At 57.8% G+C, this 13,871-nt stretch overlaps 1 protein-coding gene and 1 long non-coding RNA gene across 2 annotated transcripts in view; one reads left to right on the top strand and one right to left on the bottom strand.

Annotated features, from left to right (window-relative positions):
- Positions 1-11,324, top strand: part of CEP295 (centrosomal protein 295) — a gene marked incomplete at both ends in the record, with an annotated part of 28,862 nt that extends 17,538 nt beyond the window's left edge. Inside the window, 15 exons of the mRNA XM_084248508.1 lie at positions 314-440; positions 548-679; positions 2,236-2,388; positions 3,163-3,224; positions 5,005-5,151; positions 5,656-5,758; positions 6,769-6,905; positions 7,811-7,934; positions 8,508-8,698; positions 9,750-9,884; positions 10,537-10,630; positions 10,714-10,878; positions 10,957-11,041; positions 11,121-11,217; positions 11,295-11,324. Coding sequence (XP_084104634.1) covers positions 314-440; positions 548-679; positions 2,236-2,388; positions 3,163-3,224; positions 5,005-5,151; positions 5,656-5,758; positions 6,769-6,905; positions 7,811-7,934; positions 8,508-8,698; positions 9,750-9,884; positions 10,537-10,630; positions 10,714-10,878; positions 10,957-11,041; positions 11,121-11,217; positions 11,295-11,324 — 1,782 coding nt within the window. The remainder of the gene's footprint in view (positions 1-313; positions 441-547; positions 680-2,235; positions 2,389-3,162; positions 3,225-5,004; positions 5,152-5,655; positions 5,759-6,768; positions 6,906-7,810; positions 7,935-8,507; positions 8,699-9,749; positions 9,885-10,536; positions 10,631-10,713; positions 10,879-10,956; positions 11,042-11,120; positions 11,218-11,294) is intronic.
- A 17-nt stretch (positions 11,325-11,341) lies between these two features.
- Positions 11,342-13,497, bottom strand: LOC311181846. The gene is made up of 6 exons (XR_014617092.1): positions 13,472-13,497; positions 12,811-12,858; positions 12,447-12,493; positions 11,982-12,129; positions 11,681-11,712; positions 11,342-11,467 (listed from the first exon to the last, which is right to left on the bottom strand). It is a non-coding gene; the product is annotated as an uncharacterized lncRNA (long non-coding RNA).
- Positions 13,498-13,871: the final 374 nt, after the last annotated feature.

A 13,871-nucleotide genomic window follows, 5' to 3' on the forward strand; every position in this document is an offset into this window, starting at 1 on the left:
GATGGCGTGGCCTGCGTGGGGTTCTGAGACCCGCTGGCGTGCAGGAGCAGATCGAGCTGCGCTCGTGAGAAGCGGGTTCCAGGAAGCGGCCAGCCATCTGAGGGAGAAGGCGGATGCGGATGGGGCCCCCAGGGGAGGTGCCACAGCCTCTCAGGACTGCGGCGCTTCTCCCCGAGTGTGGAGGGAGCTGCTCTCTGAGGCTGCCGTGGCATGGCTGGCGGACCCTCCGTCTGCTCGGGTTCTGCGTTCAGAGAGGCAGTGCCGCGCCAGCGCGCTTCCTGCCTCCCGGGTCACCCACCCTCTGTCCCCTCAGGCAGGGCCGCCGGCCATGCGAGACGACCCGGAAACCCCGACGCTCAGACAGTGGCTGCCGCAGCTCTGCGACCGAGCAAGAGCCGACGGGGAGGATGCCGGTCCGGCAGCGGGGCGCGGTGCCGAGGGTAACGGCCGCTGCCCCAGCGGAGGCTCCCGGGGTCGGGGCGGGTGTCCTGTGGCTGTCCCGCTGGCTCCCCGCGGGGCTCGCCTCACTGTGCCCCTGACTCTGCAGGTGAGCGCCTGCGCAGGACAGCCCCCAAGCCGCCCGTCACCAGGGCCAGGCCCGGCGTGGACTGGGTCCAGCACGAGCTCAGCGCGATCCAGGAGGGCGCGTCGCCGGCGAGCAGCAGGACTCCCGAGCCCGGTGAGCAGCTGCCGCGGGGCAGGCCCTTCGCCCGTCTGTCTGTTCTCTGCGTTCTTCTTAGGACGCCAGATTCCTTCTTGCTGCAGAAACGGACTGGGATTGTCTCTGAGAAGGAGGCGGGTTTTCCTAACAGTGTGTAGCGGCCTGACCCGGGGTAGCCGCGGGGCCGTGTTTGGGGGCCCGGAGAAACGGCGGCATTTCTGCATCCAGCGTGAGTGTCCCAGGCACGAAGGGCGCTGGCCCCCGGACCCCCTGGCCTCTGCCCCCACGGCCCTTGCGCTGCTTCTGACTCCAAACCGGGTTCTTTGGGATTCGGCACGTCTGTCCCTGGCTTCCCTGCGTCTGCTGGGCTAATCTTCCTGCTTAAACCCTCTCCAAGGACAGGCAGGACAGGCCTGTCTCCTCCTTCCCGCGTTTAGTTTTTCAGAGCAGCTTCCTCCATGAGCGTCGGCAAATAGGCCTGGTTTCATTTCATAATCCCCGTTAGACGTGAGGCTCACCAGCTAGTTCTCCCGAACGAGTTTATCAAAGAAAACCCCTTTTACGGGGGCGTCAGCTGTGTGACTAGAAAAAGATGCACATGCGTGACGTTACTGGCTGTTCTGTCTCCAGCCAGAAGCCTGTAGTTCTGACGGGAGGGTTAGGGAGCAGGTGCCCTTACTGTGTTTGATTCCAGGCCTCAGGCTTGGAGGGATGGTCTGGTGGTTTTCTGGTTGCCTCTTGCGTCTTCGTGACGTATTTGAGTGGGATGCTAAAGGGCTAACTGGGAATCCTGCCGGTGGGGAAACTGGCTTCTGCTGGGAGCGCGGCCCAGCCTCATAGGGTCTGCAGTTCTCACTCCTGTTGAGTCTCTTCAGAGGCCCCCAGGCCCCAGGCCAGGCAGCTGTGGCAGGGCCAGCCTGGGGTGTGGGCGGGGTGCACAGACCCCACCCCCACCCCCTCCGCCTCAATCCCCAACCTGAGGGTGAAGGCGGGGTCTCGAGGTGGGCGGGGTGGCTTCCCTGCTCCTCTTTTCAAACTCTCCCTTCCTAGTTCTCTGCTCCACTTCTTCCTTTTGCAGCTCCTGGGGCCTTTAACGCCCACGTTTTGTGGAGTTCTGCCCAGTTGGCTGCTGCTTTTTGGTATTTTCGTACTCGGTGTTTCTTTAATGTATTAAATTACCACCTTCAGAAAAGTGGAATCATGAGAATTATTTCAGCGACAGTCCCTGTCGTCACCGTCCAGGCTCCTCTCCCCAACTGCTGCCGGCCCTTCCCCTGGGTGGGCTCAGGGCGGGCCTCTGTGGCCACTTCCTCCGCACAGACTCCCTGTGACGGCCCCTGAGCCGTGAGGCTCGTCCCTGCCGAAGCACGCTCTGGAAGTGGGGATTCCATTGGAACCTCAGTGATACTGCGAAGCCACTTTAAGGTCCATGTGAAAGCAAAGCCCTTACCGTTGCCTTGCTGTGTAGATGAAGCCTTGTGGGGTTTTCGGTGCCGTCCACAATCTAAACTGCCATCTCATCAATAGCTTTGGCCAGTTCTGGAAGCCTGAGTGGAGTTGTGTCTTCCTTCCAGCCGGAGCCCACTCTCTCCAGGACAGAGACCCGCTGCGGGCCTCCGTCAGCCGGGAGCAGGCCTTCCTCGGGAGCCCCGGGGTGCTCGGGCCGCTGGGCCCTCTTGAGCCCCCTGCCCAGGCACTCCCCCGCAGCGCTGGCCCTGACGGCGCAGGTGAGTGGGACGGGGGTGGGGGGCGCCGGGCAGATCGTTGGCGCAGGTCACCCTGGCGGGAGGCCGCTCCCCACGTGGGGTGTTCTGCTGGGATGTTTTTACGAGAAGCGTGTGTGAGAAGTTTAATGACGGAAAGTTTATATTTAGTGAATAAGTAATTTCTGTTTAAAATTGTTCTACTGTAAATGCTGGTGGGGGTTGCCGGGCCGGGGTTTCCATCAGCTGCTTCTGCGCGTCCGTCCAGGAGCCCGTGCTCGGCCACACCCTGCAAGCCTCAGCGCATTCGAGTTCGTGGCCACCTTCAGGCCGTGGGGAAGGTGCCTTCTGCGTGCTGCGAGGTCGGCCCTCCCCGGCACGTCCTTCTGCGCCGCCCCCTCGCTCGGCAGGCCCCGCCCGCCTCTCGCCTCCTGCTGTGTTGACGTGGACAGTTGTCACCCAGTTGTGGCCAGAGTTTAACAGGGTGAGGGGAGAGAGCGACTCCTTTCTGAGGGTTTACAAAAAACTGACTTGAGCGTCTCTTAATTGGAGCTCGGACCACCGCAGAGGGCCTGGCTTCCAGCTGCAGGTCTCGGTGTGCACCTGCGTTTCCGCGACGGTGCTTGTGTTTGTTTGCTCTGACGACCCCGACAGCGTCCTCCTGCACAGCTGCTGTGGCGGCCGGGCTGCCTGGGGATCAGGGCCTGGAGAGGACTCCTGCAAGGCCGGGGCTTTGTGAAGGCGTCGGGGGAAGCAGGGGCCGCTCTCTTGGGCCCCTAACGCCCGTGGACCCCACAGGCAAGGGTGTGGTGGAGAGGCCAGCGAGCAACAAGGCGCAGGGTCCCCCAGGACCGGTGCAGGTGCTTGGTTGTTTCTGTGCTCTGGACGGCTCCGCCACGGTGCAGCCCCGGGCGCGAGGGTTCCCGCATTTGTCTTGGTCCATCACGGTCCTGGGTGGCCGTCCTGGCGTCACTGGTCCTGGGGGTTAAAGGTGACAGTTCCTCCCCATCTCCACCCCACACTCAAGGTGATTCCATCTTAGATTTGAGGGTCTGAGAGCCCCACCACCCTCCTCTTATTTGTAGCTGTGGGTGGTGTCACTGACTCCAAGCTCTGGCCTTTGCTGCCACCTCATGGGGTAGTGGGGGGCTGGGCCTGAGAGTCGGGGCCCGGGCTGGTAAGGCCCCGCTTTAGGAGCTCCCGAGGGCCCCGTAGGCATCATCGAGCCGTCTTCAGGCCCGTGGCCCTCGCTGTCTTCAGATGCCTCCAGACCCGAGGGGGCTCCTCGGCATCTCTGGCCTTCTCCTTTCCTCGTTTTGCTTCTGCTGCCACACCCAGAGGCCTCCCCGCGCACCTTCTCCCCCCGGAGGGAGCACCCAAGACAGCAGTGTAGAAGTTTGACTATAAATCGTAAAACCCAGATTAACTCATTTCCCAACTAGCTTTTTTGATGGACTGCCACGGGGCGGAGGCAGTCGCTCCTCGAGATAAACTTCTACCTCGTCCGTATTTCCTTTACCACGTGCTCAGCGCGTGGCCGCGGCCTCGGAACGTCATGGTGGTCGCGGCCCCGCGTGTTGTCGGGGGAGCTGGAGTCGGGCGGAGGCCAGCCACATCAGGTCCCCGTCGTGTGGGTGGTGCTTGGCGTCGGCCTCGTTCCTGCGGCGTCACCACGGCCGTCACATCCCGGACACGGGCGCCCGCGCGTCTGCAGCCGCGAGCTGGGTCACCCTGGGAGCACATTTGTCGCTTAGCCAGGGTCAGGGCGTGATCCCTGATGCGGCGGAGGCGAGCGTCGGGGTCTGGGCGGCGCCCCCGCGCATGGGCGGCCAGAGTGAGGGGAGAGCTGGGCGGCCAGGTGCGGGCAGTGAGGGAGGAGCAGCGTCTGTGCGCTTCCCTGTCGGGTGCGAGTGGGAACGGGGACTCGTGCCAACGGGGCAGCTCATGCCGCGCAGGCGCACTCCCGGGCACTCTGGCCGCCAGGCCGCCGCGCTGCCGCTATCTGTCGTGCGGCCTCTCCGCTCTGCGCGCTCAGAGTGTGCCCGGCTCCCTGCCGCACCGTCGCCACCAGAGCTGTCCCCGCGCTCGGCTCTTCCCTGGAGGGCTGGTCACAGGCCAGCGGCGGCAGCAGTGCTGAAGGGAGAGCCCGCGTGTCCTGACCAGAGGTTTTTAATAAATAATAAAGAGGATGTTTTGGTGGTTTGCATTGTTGTGTTTTCTGAGGCAGCCCCTGGGAAGCAAAATATGAGAGTTGTGGGGAAGTGGGAAATGATGCCCTCTGGTGCTAAGAATTTAATTTTTTTTAAGATTTGTTTATTTATGCACACAAGAGCTGGGGTACAGGCCAGAGATGCGGGGGGGGGGGGGGTGAGAGGAGTCACCAGAGACAGAGCGGGGAACAGAACAGGCAGCCTGACCCAAATCCACTGCTGAGGGGAGCAGCAGGCGAGACAGGAGAGGTCTGCTGCACCATGTGGGTGTCTTCCCTGCCGGCCGGGGATCGAATTCATGCTGCAGAGGCTGCGAATTGCTTCATAGTGCTGTGCTTAACCCCTTGTGCCACCAGGGAAGTGGTGAATTTAATTTCTTAAAATTTAAGAATTTTATTTAATTTCAAGAATTTAATTTCTTAAAATCCACATTTCTTTTCCCTTTTTCCATTTTGAACTACAAACTCCATTTCCAGTCAAGGTCGCAGAGCCCGTTGAGAGCCACGCGGTGTTGAGTTACGCCGTGGACAGAGAAGAACAGGCCTCCCTGGGCCCAGCTCTGAAGCCAGATGACGAGGTTGGTGATGTCCTCCTGCTTCTGACGTCTCCGTCGCGGTTGGGCGTCCCTCTGCGGCTGATGGGATTGTGGGGTGTGCGGGTCTGCCCTCTGAGGTCCGCTCCTGCAGTGGATCAATGATGAAAATAGCCAAATCTGAGCGTCGGCGGCTCAGCCCGCTGCCGCATGATCTCTCTGGTTCTGAGAAGCAGAAGCACAACGTAACTGACAATGCTGGTGTGAGTGCAAGAGTGCATACGTGTGGAGTGTGTGTGTGTGTGCGTGTGTGTGAGTGCACGCGTGTGTGAGTGCACATGTGTGATGGTGTGGGGGTAACTGAGGAGCTGCTGGGGCCAGGCGTGTGGCCGGCCCTTCCGAGCGGTGATGAGGAGGCTCTGCTGACGGTGACCTGTGAGGCGCCTACACTTGATCTGAGCTCGGAGCTGTTGGTGGCTGCTGGGGGGTGGAGTGGTCTGTCCACACGCTGCCTCCTGCCTGTGTCTCACACTCCCCTTCATTTTTTAGGCTGAAACACAAGAGACTGGTTATGAGCCCTTCTCTTCAATAACTGTTTCTACTGGGAGTTTTTTAAGTTACGAAAATGCAGATGTGAGCCTCATAGACCCAGGTAATGCCATCATGTTTGCATATAGATTGAGGGGCAGCTCCGGCTGGGGTGCACAGTGGGGCCCATTCTCTGTGCCTCCCAGCGCCCGGCTTGAGGGAGCATCACAGGCAGGGCTGGTTCAGCTCACGTGAGTAGGGCCCACAGGCCCCGCCCGAGCTGTCCAGCGGCCTAAGGCAGGGCCTCAGGCAGGGCGTGCGGAAACCTGGGAGCATGTGCCCAGTCACGTGTCCTGGCTGCTCTGATCTCTCACCAGTGCCTATTTGCCGCCCCTCTACCAGCGTTTACCTCTGCGGAAGGATGCGGCCATTCAGCATTTCCCTTACACCCAAGCTGCAGCCATTTATAGAGTGGCCCACAGGGGAACGGAGTCTACCCCAGTGGAGAGTCGGGCGCCGCTGCCATTCTCGGCTCCAGCTTGAGAGTCCCTGGCTGCGGGCAGGCCTCACCCCACGCCCACAGCTCGTTGCCTGCCGGGCAGAGCCAGTGGCTCAGGCCCTGGTTGTGGCTGCTGCAGTGGCAACAGCAGGACAGCCCGGGGGCCTCAGGCTCACTGGAGCCGTGGCGGACGCGGGTCTCCGCTGGGTGGTCCTTGCGAGTGTTACCAGCAGCAGCGCAGACTGACCTGGCTTCAGGCCTCCTGCCCAAGGCCTGCTGCGAGCACACCCAGGACGCCCTCTCCACCACGAAGGGACACCAGAGGCCGGTGTGGTCATGGGGCGCCAGCTCCAGAACCGGCCTGGCCCCGGGGCATGCAGTGACTGACTCCTGGGGTTATGCCACTTGGCGTTTGTCAAAGGTTTTGGTCAATGAAAGTGCCTTTTGGTTTTTTTGTACATAAATACTAATAGGATTTAATTTGAAAATACATGAGCATGAAACTGAAATTGGACAGGAGTTACTTAAAAACAAGCTTTTGTGAATGTGTTCTTAGTGTTACTTTTCTGGACTTCAGGTAGTTTTCTTAGGCTTTAAAAATAAATTGGTGTCTTTTTCTCCTCAAATTGCACCAGCCGACCTTGGCTTCCCAGAACTGGAACACACTTTCCCAGCTCTGCATCATCAGCTGTTCAGGCCCTTAGAACCGCACCCAGATTTTGATTTCTTGTCGTTTTCTGGGATTTCTCAAGACAGCAGAGACTCTCACCAGGTATGTGAGAGGATATGTTCCCTCGCGGGGTTCCCCAGCAATGTCTCGTGTTCTGTTGGAACAGAGTGAGGTTCGTGGCCCTGGCTGCCAAGTAGGGCTCTCTGGAAAGGTTTTTAAAAACACCAGTGCAGACTGCACCCCAGCTAGCTTCCTTTGGGGTGATAAGCTGCGGGGTTTTCTGGCCCCCCAATGTAGAGTCAAGGTTGGAAACGGCCACATGAGCACGTTGGTGGTGCGTGTGGCCCATCGAAGGCCTGAGAATAATTTTTTTTACTGTATGGTATTCAGCTCTGCCAGTGCGTTGGGGGTGCAGCCTTATGTGCAGTCTCTCCCTCTGCAGTAAAGGAACAGAGATCCAGCCTGGGCCCGCCTCCGTGCCTCACCTCCCCTCCCCCAGCTGCTGCGGACGGTCCTGCCAGTCAGAAACCGTCTCCGCCTACACTAAACTGGTTAATTTTTTTTTTTTAAGATTTGTTTATGCACACAAGAGCTGGGGTGCAGGCCAGATGTGTGAGAGGGGTGAGAGGACTCACCAGAGACAGTGGGGAGCGGAACAGGCAGACTGACGAAATCCACTGCTGAGGGGAGCAGCGGGCAAGCCAGGAGAGGTCTGCCGCGCCATGTGGGTTGCTCCCTGGCCGGTCGGGATCAAACTCGTCCTGCAGAGGCTGCGGATTGCCTCATAGTGTGGTGCTTAACCCCTTGGGCCACCAGGAAGGCCCCTGATTAATTAATAATGTGTTTTCTAAGCAGTCTTTTCAAAGAAGCCTCCTTCGTATTGGCCAAAACGAAAGAAGTGGCTAAGTAAGCGAATTACTGTGATGGTAAATGTGGTAGCTGAAAGCAAGTAGTGTCAGGGATTACTGCTGCAGCCGGGAATGCCTCAGCCCTGTTTCTGTTTCTAGAGATCAGATTCCTCGTGGGGGAGCTGCTCGGCAGCGCTGTCACCCGTGCCCACGGCTCCGGACAGCCCGCGGTTCCGTCTCCACCCTGCAGCGCAGGCCTCTGCGACGGAGAGCCCCCTTCAGGGTGCGTATGGCCGAGCATGCCCGGTCACGGTGCTGCATGGCCACCTCCCTGGGAGTTCACGGGCGTGGCTCGAGCGTGCCTGCCAGTGTCAATGGGCCTTGCCCTCTGCTGCGCACGTAATTGGCGGTACACCCCGGGCGAGCGTGGCGCCAACTGCAAAGTAGGAGCACTGCCTCTCGCCTCTCAGCTGGCCTGCTCAGCCCCGTGCGCGCGCACACACGGGTGGTGGGCGTACTCGTGTGCACGCACACACATATGTGCATGTGGCCAGGCGCGTTTTAGCCTGCGCCCCTCTGTTGTTACACTAGGGCGAGTCCTTAGGTCAGTGGCCGCTTTTTCCTTATTAAGCACCAGAGGGAGTGTGGGGTGCGCGCACCAGGCTTCACATGACGTCGACCTGTTTGATCTCCGCTCGTTTTCTGTTTACATTCATCAGCTTTCACTCCCAGACTTACAGAAAGTAACCTGTTTTGTTTGCAATTTACTCAGAAACTATTAACTGTATGTGTATCCACGTTGTACAACTCAAAAATGACTTACCACAAAAATCCACTCTTAAACCTCCTAATACAGAACCTGAACAGTCATTTCACCAGCTTCCGCCAGAGGCCTCTCCCCGGGAGGGAAGCCAGTGTGCTGATCTGCCAAGTGTTGTCAGCATTGAACCAGGAGATTCCTCCCGAGGCCTGGAAAACCAGGACTGCGCCTTCGAACAAGCTGACATTCTACGAGACAAAGAAGGAAGTGTTCATTTCCAGCTCCCTGTAGGAAGCTGGCTAAGCTCGGCCTTCGGCTCCTTGGAGGCGGCGGGTGTGTGTCAGCTGTACCTGCAGCCCAGCGCCCCACGGGGCTCTTCCTCCAGCCAGTGCTCAGCGAGTGGCCCAGGAGGCAGCCAGCAGGGACGGAGGTCTCAGGAACTGTCAGAAAGCGGCGCTGAGGCAATGCCGGGAAGCCAGGAGCTCCCTGGAGGCCGTCAGAGTGACAGTGGCGGGGGATTAGACATACAAGCACAGGGAGAGGAGACCGACCTGGGGTTATGTGTAAGGACCGTGGGGATGGGGGGTTTGGCTCAGACCCCAAATTCACTGATGACTCAGAATGAAAAATACTCCAAGTTTTCAGCTGAAACAGAAACCTCCCAAACTGTGAGAAACCCAACTCAGCTAACGCAGTCAGAATCGTTCCCGTCACAGAACTGTAGCGCAGTCTGGGTAAGTGAAATCTGGGTTGTGTAGATCATTTAAATTCACCCTTAGACTCTCTTTGAAACAAAACGCAATGGAAGCAACTAAAGCTGCCCATTAACTTCCCTAGCCCTGACTACGGTCTGTCACCGACAGTCTCCCCTGGCTGACCAGCACTCCAGGTTTTGAAAGCTGAGGGGTGGAATTTGCTAAAGAGCTTTCGGCCCAAACCCCACACCCTCCTCAGCTCTTTGCCCGCAGGCGTGGGGCTGGGCCTGCTTTGTCCTGTCTAAAGCTGCGAGACAGGGAACCGGGTGTGTCTGGGCCACAGATGTTTATTTGGCCGCTTTTGGCTTTTTAATTCTTGATCAGTGTTTAAAGAAATTGCCCTTGAAAAGTGTATGTTCTTCAGCGGCGGCCTCTGGGCGGCTGCTCCCTGGCCCTGCGCAGTCCTGAGACCAGCTGGCCTGAGCCTCTGGGCCCGTGCCTGGACCACAGGGTCCCCCACCCCTAAGGTCCTCTCCAGCTCCTGTGAAAGGGGCCGGGAGGGGCGCCACCTTGGTCTACAGCAACCACTGTCTGCACGTTTTCAGGCTAGTTTGGACACGGCCTCCTCCGTTTTCCTGCACAGGACGCGGAGCCCAGCCGCGGTATAATGGAGGAGCCCGAGCTCACGTTAGTGAGCACCAGTGACATCAGTATTACGGAAATGGACTTTTCAAACTTAACCCTAGAAGAGAGAGGAAATGAGGCAAGATGCTCTCAGGTAAGTTCCCGGCTCATTCCCACACCTCACACTGCGGCCCGAGGCCAAGGAGTAGGGAAAACACGGACTCCTCCGTGTAGACGCAGATGCAGTGGACACCTGCAGGGGGCGCTGCACACAGGCTGGCAGCGAGGAGGGCTACCGGGAGCGCAGCTTCCACCCCCAACAGCCCGCGGCCTCGTGAGGCCCCAGACCGCGTAGGCTGTGAGCGTGCGCCTTCCAGCCCCTGAGCAGCAGCAGCAGCGGAGGTCGCCTCCCAAACACTACAGCTCAGGTGGGCTCTGCAGACACGGCCAGCGTGGCCCGAGCTAGAGCCTCACTTATTGAGGACTTTGCAAGCGCGGTCGCTGACTAAACAAACCGCAGTGGGGAGGGTGCAAGCGCGCGAGTGGCCACCGGCAGACTGGCTTGTTGTTGTCGTCCACACCCTCGTCTCCCAGAGGGCAAGAGCCATGCGGGCGGCACTAGGGGCCTCTTCAGGGCGCAGTTGTGATCGCCGCAGCTGCCGCTCACGGGGCCAAGAAAGCAAAGGTTTTGTTAAGACCAGGCGGAGGACGGGGCAGCTGCCCGGCTACAGGGGCTCTTTCCCTGCCAATAAACTCGTGCTTCATGGACACGCGTCTAGGTTCACCTGTGACTCTCTCACAATTAGGTGAGTGAATTTCTGCCTCTCGTATCAGAAACGGAAGCCTCACACCACCCCACTGTGTCGGAGCCTCCTTTGGGGAAGCCAGCGGCGTTGGCAGGTGCGCCGGGACCCGGCCCAGCTCCCAGGGGCGCAGGGGGCCGCCATTCAGGGAGGTGACGCTGTCCCACCTCTTCCCAACAGAGACCCCGCCAGCCTTCATGGCTGCGCCAGGGAGCTTACAAGAGGCATTTGCGAAGAGGAAGAAAAAATTTATAGAGCGGTCCTTGCAGAGGCAAGAAGAAATAAGAAAGAAAGTTCGGGTCTCGGGAAATTCTCAGAGCAGCACCACTGCGAAAGCCCCGGCAGGTCTGTTCTCCCAGCGAGTCTCCTCGTCCAGCGCACCCCTCCCCCCAGCAGGCCTCCTCACTGCTGTTCTCTGCGCAGGCCCTCTGCGCGCGAGCAAAGGCAGAGCTGCACTCGGCGAGGAGCAGAGGAGCGCAGCATCCGCCGAGCACCGGACGGCGCTCCGGTACGTGGGGGGCACTGGTCGCTGCGCCTGGGGGGCCCTTCGCCCTCCTCAGGTCACACCCGACATCTTTTATTTATAGATACAGCCAGTTAGCCGAGGTCAAACAGCAGAGGGAAGAAAAAGCAAAGCAGGAAGCTCATGCCCATAACAGAGCCAGGGCAAGAGAGTTTCACAAGGTAAAACGCAGCCCAGCCCCGTTCTCGCATGCGAGGCAAACTGCAGCTGGAGCTGACGCTACTTATTCCCTCCACAGAAAACACTAGAGAGACTGCGAGCCAAAAACGCACGCCGACTTCCCTGCAAAGTCTAGCGGCTTCTTTATTATGTGTAACAGGCAAAACCAATCAATAAACTTGTGCAGAATTTCACTTTGGTTACTCCCATCATTTAGTTCCTCCAGTTCCGATCATCCTCTTCAAAGTATCTCTGAAGGACAGAGGCGCTGGTTACACGTGGGAGACAGCCCCGCGGCCCCAAGACCATGTCTCTCCTCGGGGAGGCACAGCACTAGCGAGTGCGCGCTGCATCCCGTGGAGAGGGTCAATTTTCGGTCACAGCGTCAAGAGCTCCTGGTTTGAGTCCCAAAAGCCCTCTTTGAAATGACCCGCATGAAGTCACCTTTCCCACACTCTTACGTACCTCTCACGAGAGCACACCTGCACGCGTCAGCCCTGCAACAGGAATGTCAGAGGTCACGAGCTGTTGCGATGGCGCCGCGGTAACCTGGAACCGCATCCGCCAGGGCTTACCCCACGGTGAAAATCGGCCTGGTCTTAACAGAATGTCCCCTGTAGGCTGAATGCTAACCGAATAGCAAAAACCAAACCTACTGGGATGTTTTTTTAAGGTCATGTCCACAGCAAATAAGAAACTGCATTCTAAAAGCCTTGGTAATGACCCTCACGTCCCCTGGCGCTAGAAGGAAAGTGACTTTACTTGCCTTGACAGTTGCTTTTGTTGGGCTCCTGCTGTCCTGCTGAAGAGACCAGGCCCCTGAGGGCCCTCCAGATAGCCACCGCGCAGAAGACAGCCCGGGTTCAGACGCAGCGCGAGACCCAGGCAGTTCGCTGCAATAAGCATTGCTCAATCTAGGTCAACAAAACATCCTAAAATGAAGGCTAAGAGAAACAATTTCCGTTTACATGCGACTTCACGGGCTAGCGAATGCAGAAGCAGCTGCTGCTATCGGGAACCAGCGCGTCTCGGTGACAGCGCCCCGAGCGGCTGTGAAATACCGCCAGCCCGCAAGGCGGACGTTCAGAAAGGCCGTTTCACTCAGCCTGCTCGGAGCAGTTGAACACATGCCCATCATCATCACATCGCACATGGCTGCTGGCAGCCCCCGGGGCCGCGAGGACGGGGCTTTCCCAGGGGTTGTTTGGGATGTATAGTGGTAACATCTTACCTCCAGTCCCTGGGATCCAATCCCCTCAAGCAGTGGGAATTACGGTCCTAGGAATTGCAGGAAAGTCAGTCAGCGCCTCTCTCTACACTCAACACTGACACCCCCCACACCCCCCCGTTTGCAGATAAGCGTAGCAAAAATGTCACAGGTCTCATTGTCACCACTGCAATCAGCTTACTGTGATGGAAGCATAACCTGATCTCCATGTGGCCACATCAACGACTCTTGGACACCATGAGCAAGGGTGCCCCTTCTCATCTCGAATGGGGCCTGCAGACATGCCATGCCCCGCCCTGTCCCGCCCCGCCGCTGGCTGACCATGACAATGAAGGAAAGCAGCTAGGAGGGAAATGAAGAGCCTTACTCTTTCAGGTCAGCAGAGGCATCTGCCTGCCTCTCAGCTTCAGAAGCCCTAGAAAATAGGCAGCATTAGTTCCTATTGCATCTTCTACCCAACTTGTCAGTATGAGCAACTATCAGAAATAATGTATCAATAGAAATACCAGGTTTTACATGCACAAAGCCAAGAAAACCAACGATGCCAGATACTGACTTGCTATTGCACTGGCCTTTGAACCCCCAGCAGGAAGGTGCTGCTGAGTGCAGATACCAAGCAGTGCAGCTGTGATCCTGGGGGCGTGTGACCTTGACTCCTGCCTGGGGAGGCAACCACATTAACTACATCTTAAACAGCAAGCGGCCTCGTCTTCATCTCGACGCTGTCTTCATATAACCAAGGCAGGTTACTGAAACATGCCCCACAACCACCATGATCATGGCTGGTCAAACTGCTCTTAGGGACGGTTCTTTTAAAAACACAACATCCCTTTGCAGTCAACGCACTTGAGTATGTTACTAGGAACAAGCCATACAGAAGAATAAGGACACAAAAAGGGGGACTTTCCCTGAGTAAGCCCGAGCAGCCACTGCATTTCTTCCAGTTCTGCATTAATGTAACTGCTCACAATTTCATTTTTCATAACCTTTGAATGTAATACATCGCATCAATTAAATATTCCACTTACCTCAAAGCACTCATGAGGAACCCAAGTCACTCCTATGGATAAAATACCAAATAAAGGATTAAGGATGGTAACAGTAACTAGTAACTAAAAGATGCTTTTAGCTCTATCAGAATGACGCTTTAGTTCATGTCTGTGTCACCCAGCAGTTGAACAGGTACATTCATCATCTGGTTCGTCACACAGCCCAGCAATGCCCCCAGGCAGCTCAACGTACCCGACTGGCACAGCCTGCAGCAGCAGCGCTCCCCAGGATGGCCAATACCTAAGGGAGAAAAAGCCAACTGTTAGATCTTACGGGTTTTTAAAAATCAACTGTCTTGTAGTTCTTCCCCACAGATCTGACAAATAGCCCTGTGAGCAAAGCAACCACATGTTACTCTATGAGGCGTTTCCAACGATA

The sequence above is a fragment of the Talpa europaea genome (assembly GCF_964194135.1).
Source record: "Talpa europaea genome assembly, chromosome: 12".
NCBI lineage: Eukaryota > Metazoa > Chordata > Mammalia > Eulipotyphla > Talpidae > Talpa > Talpa europaea.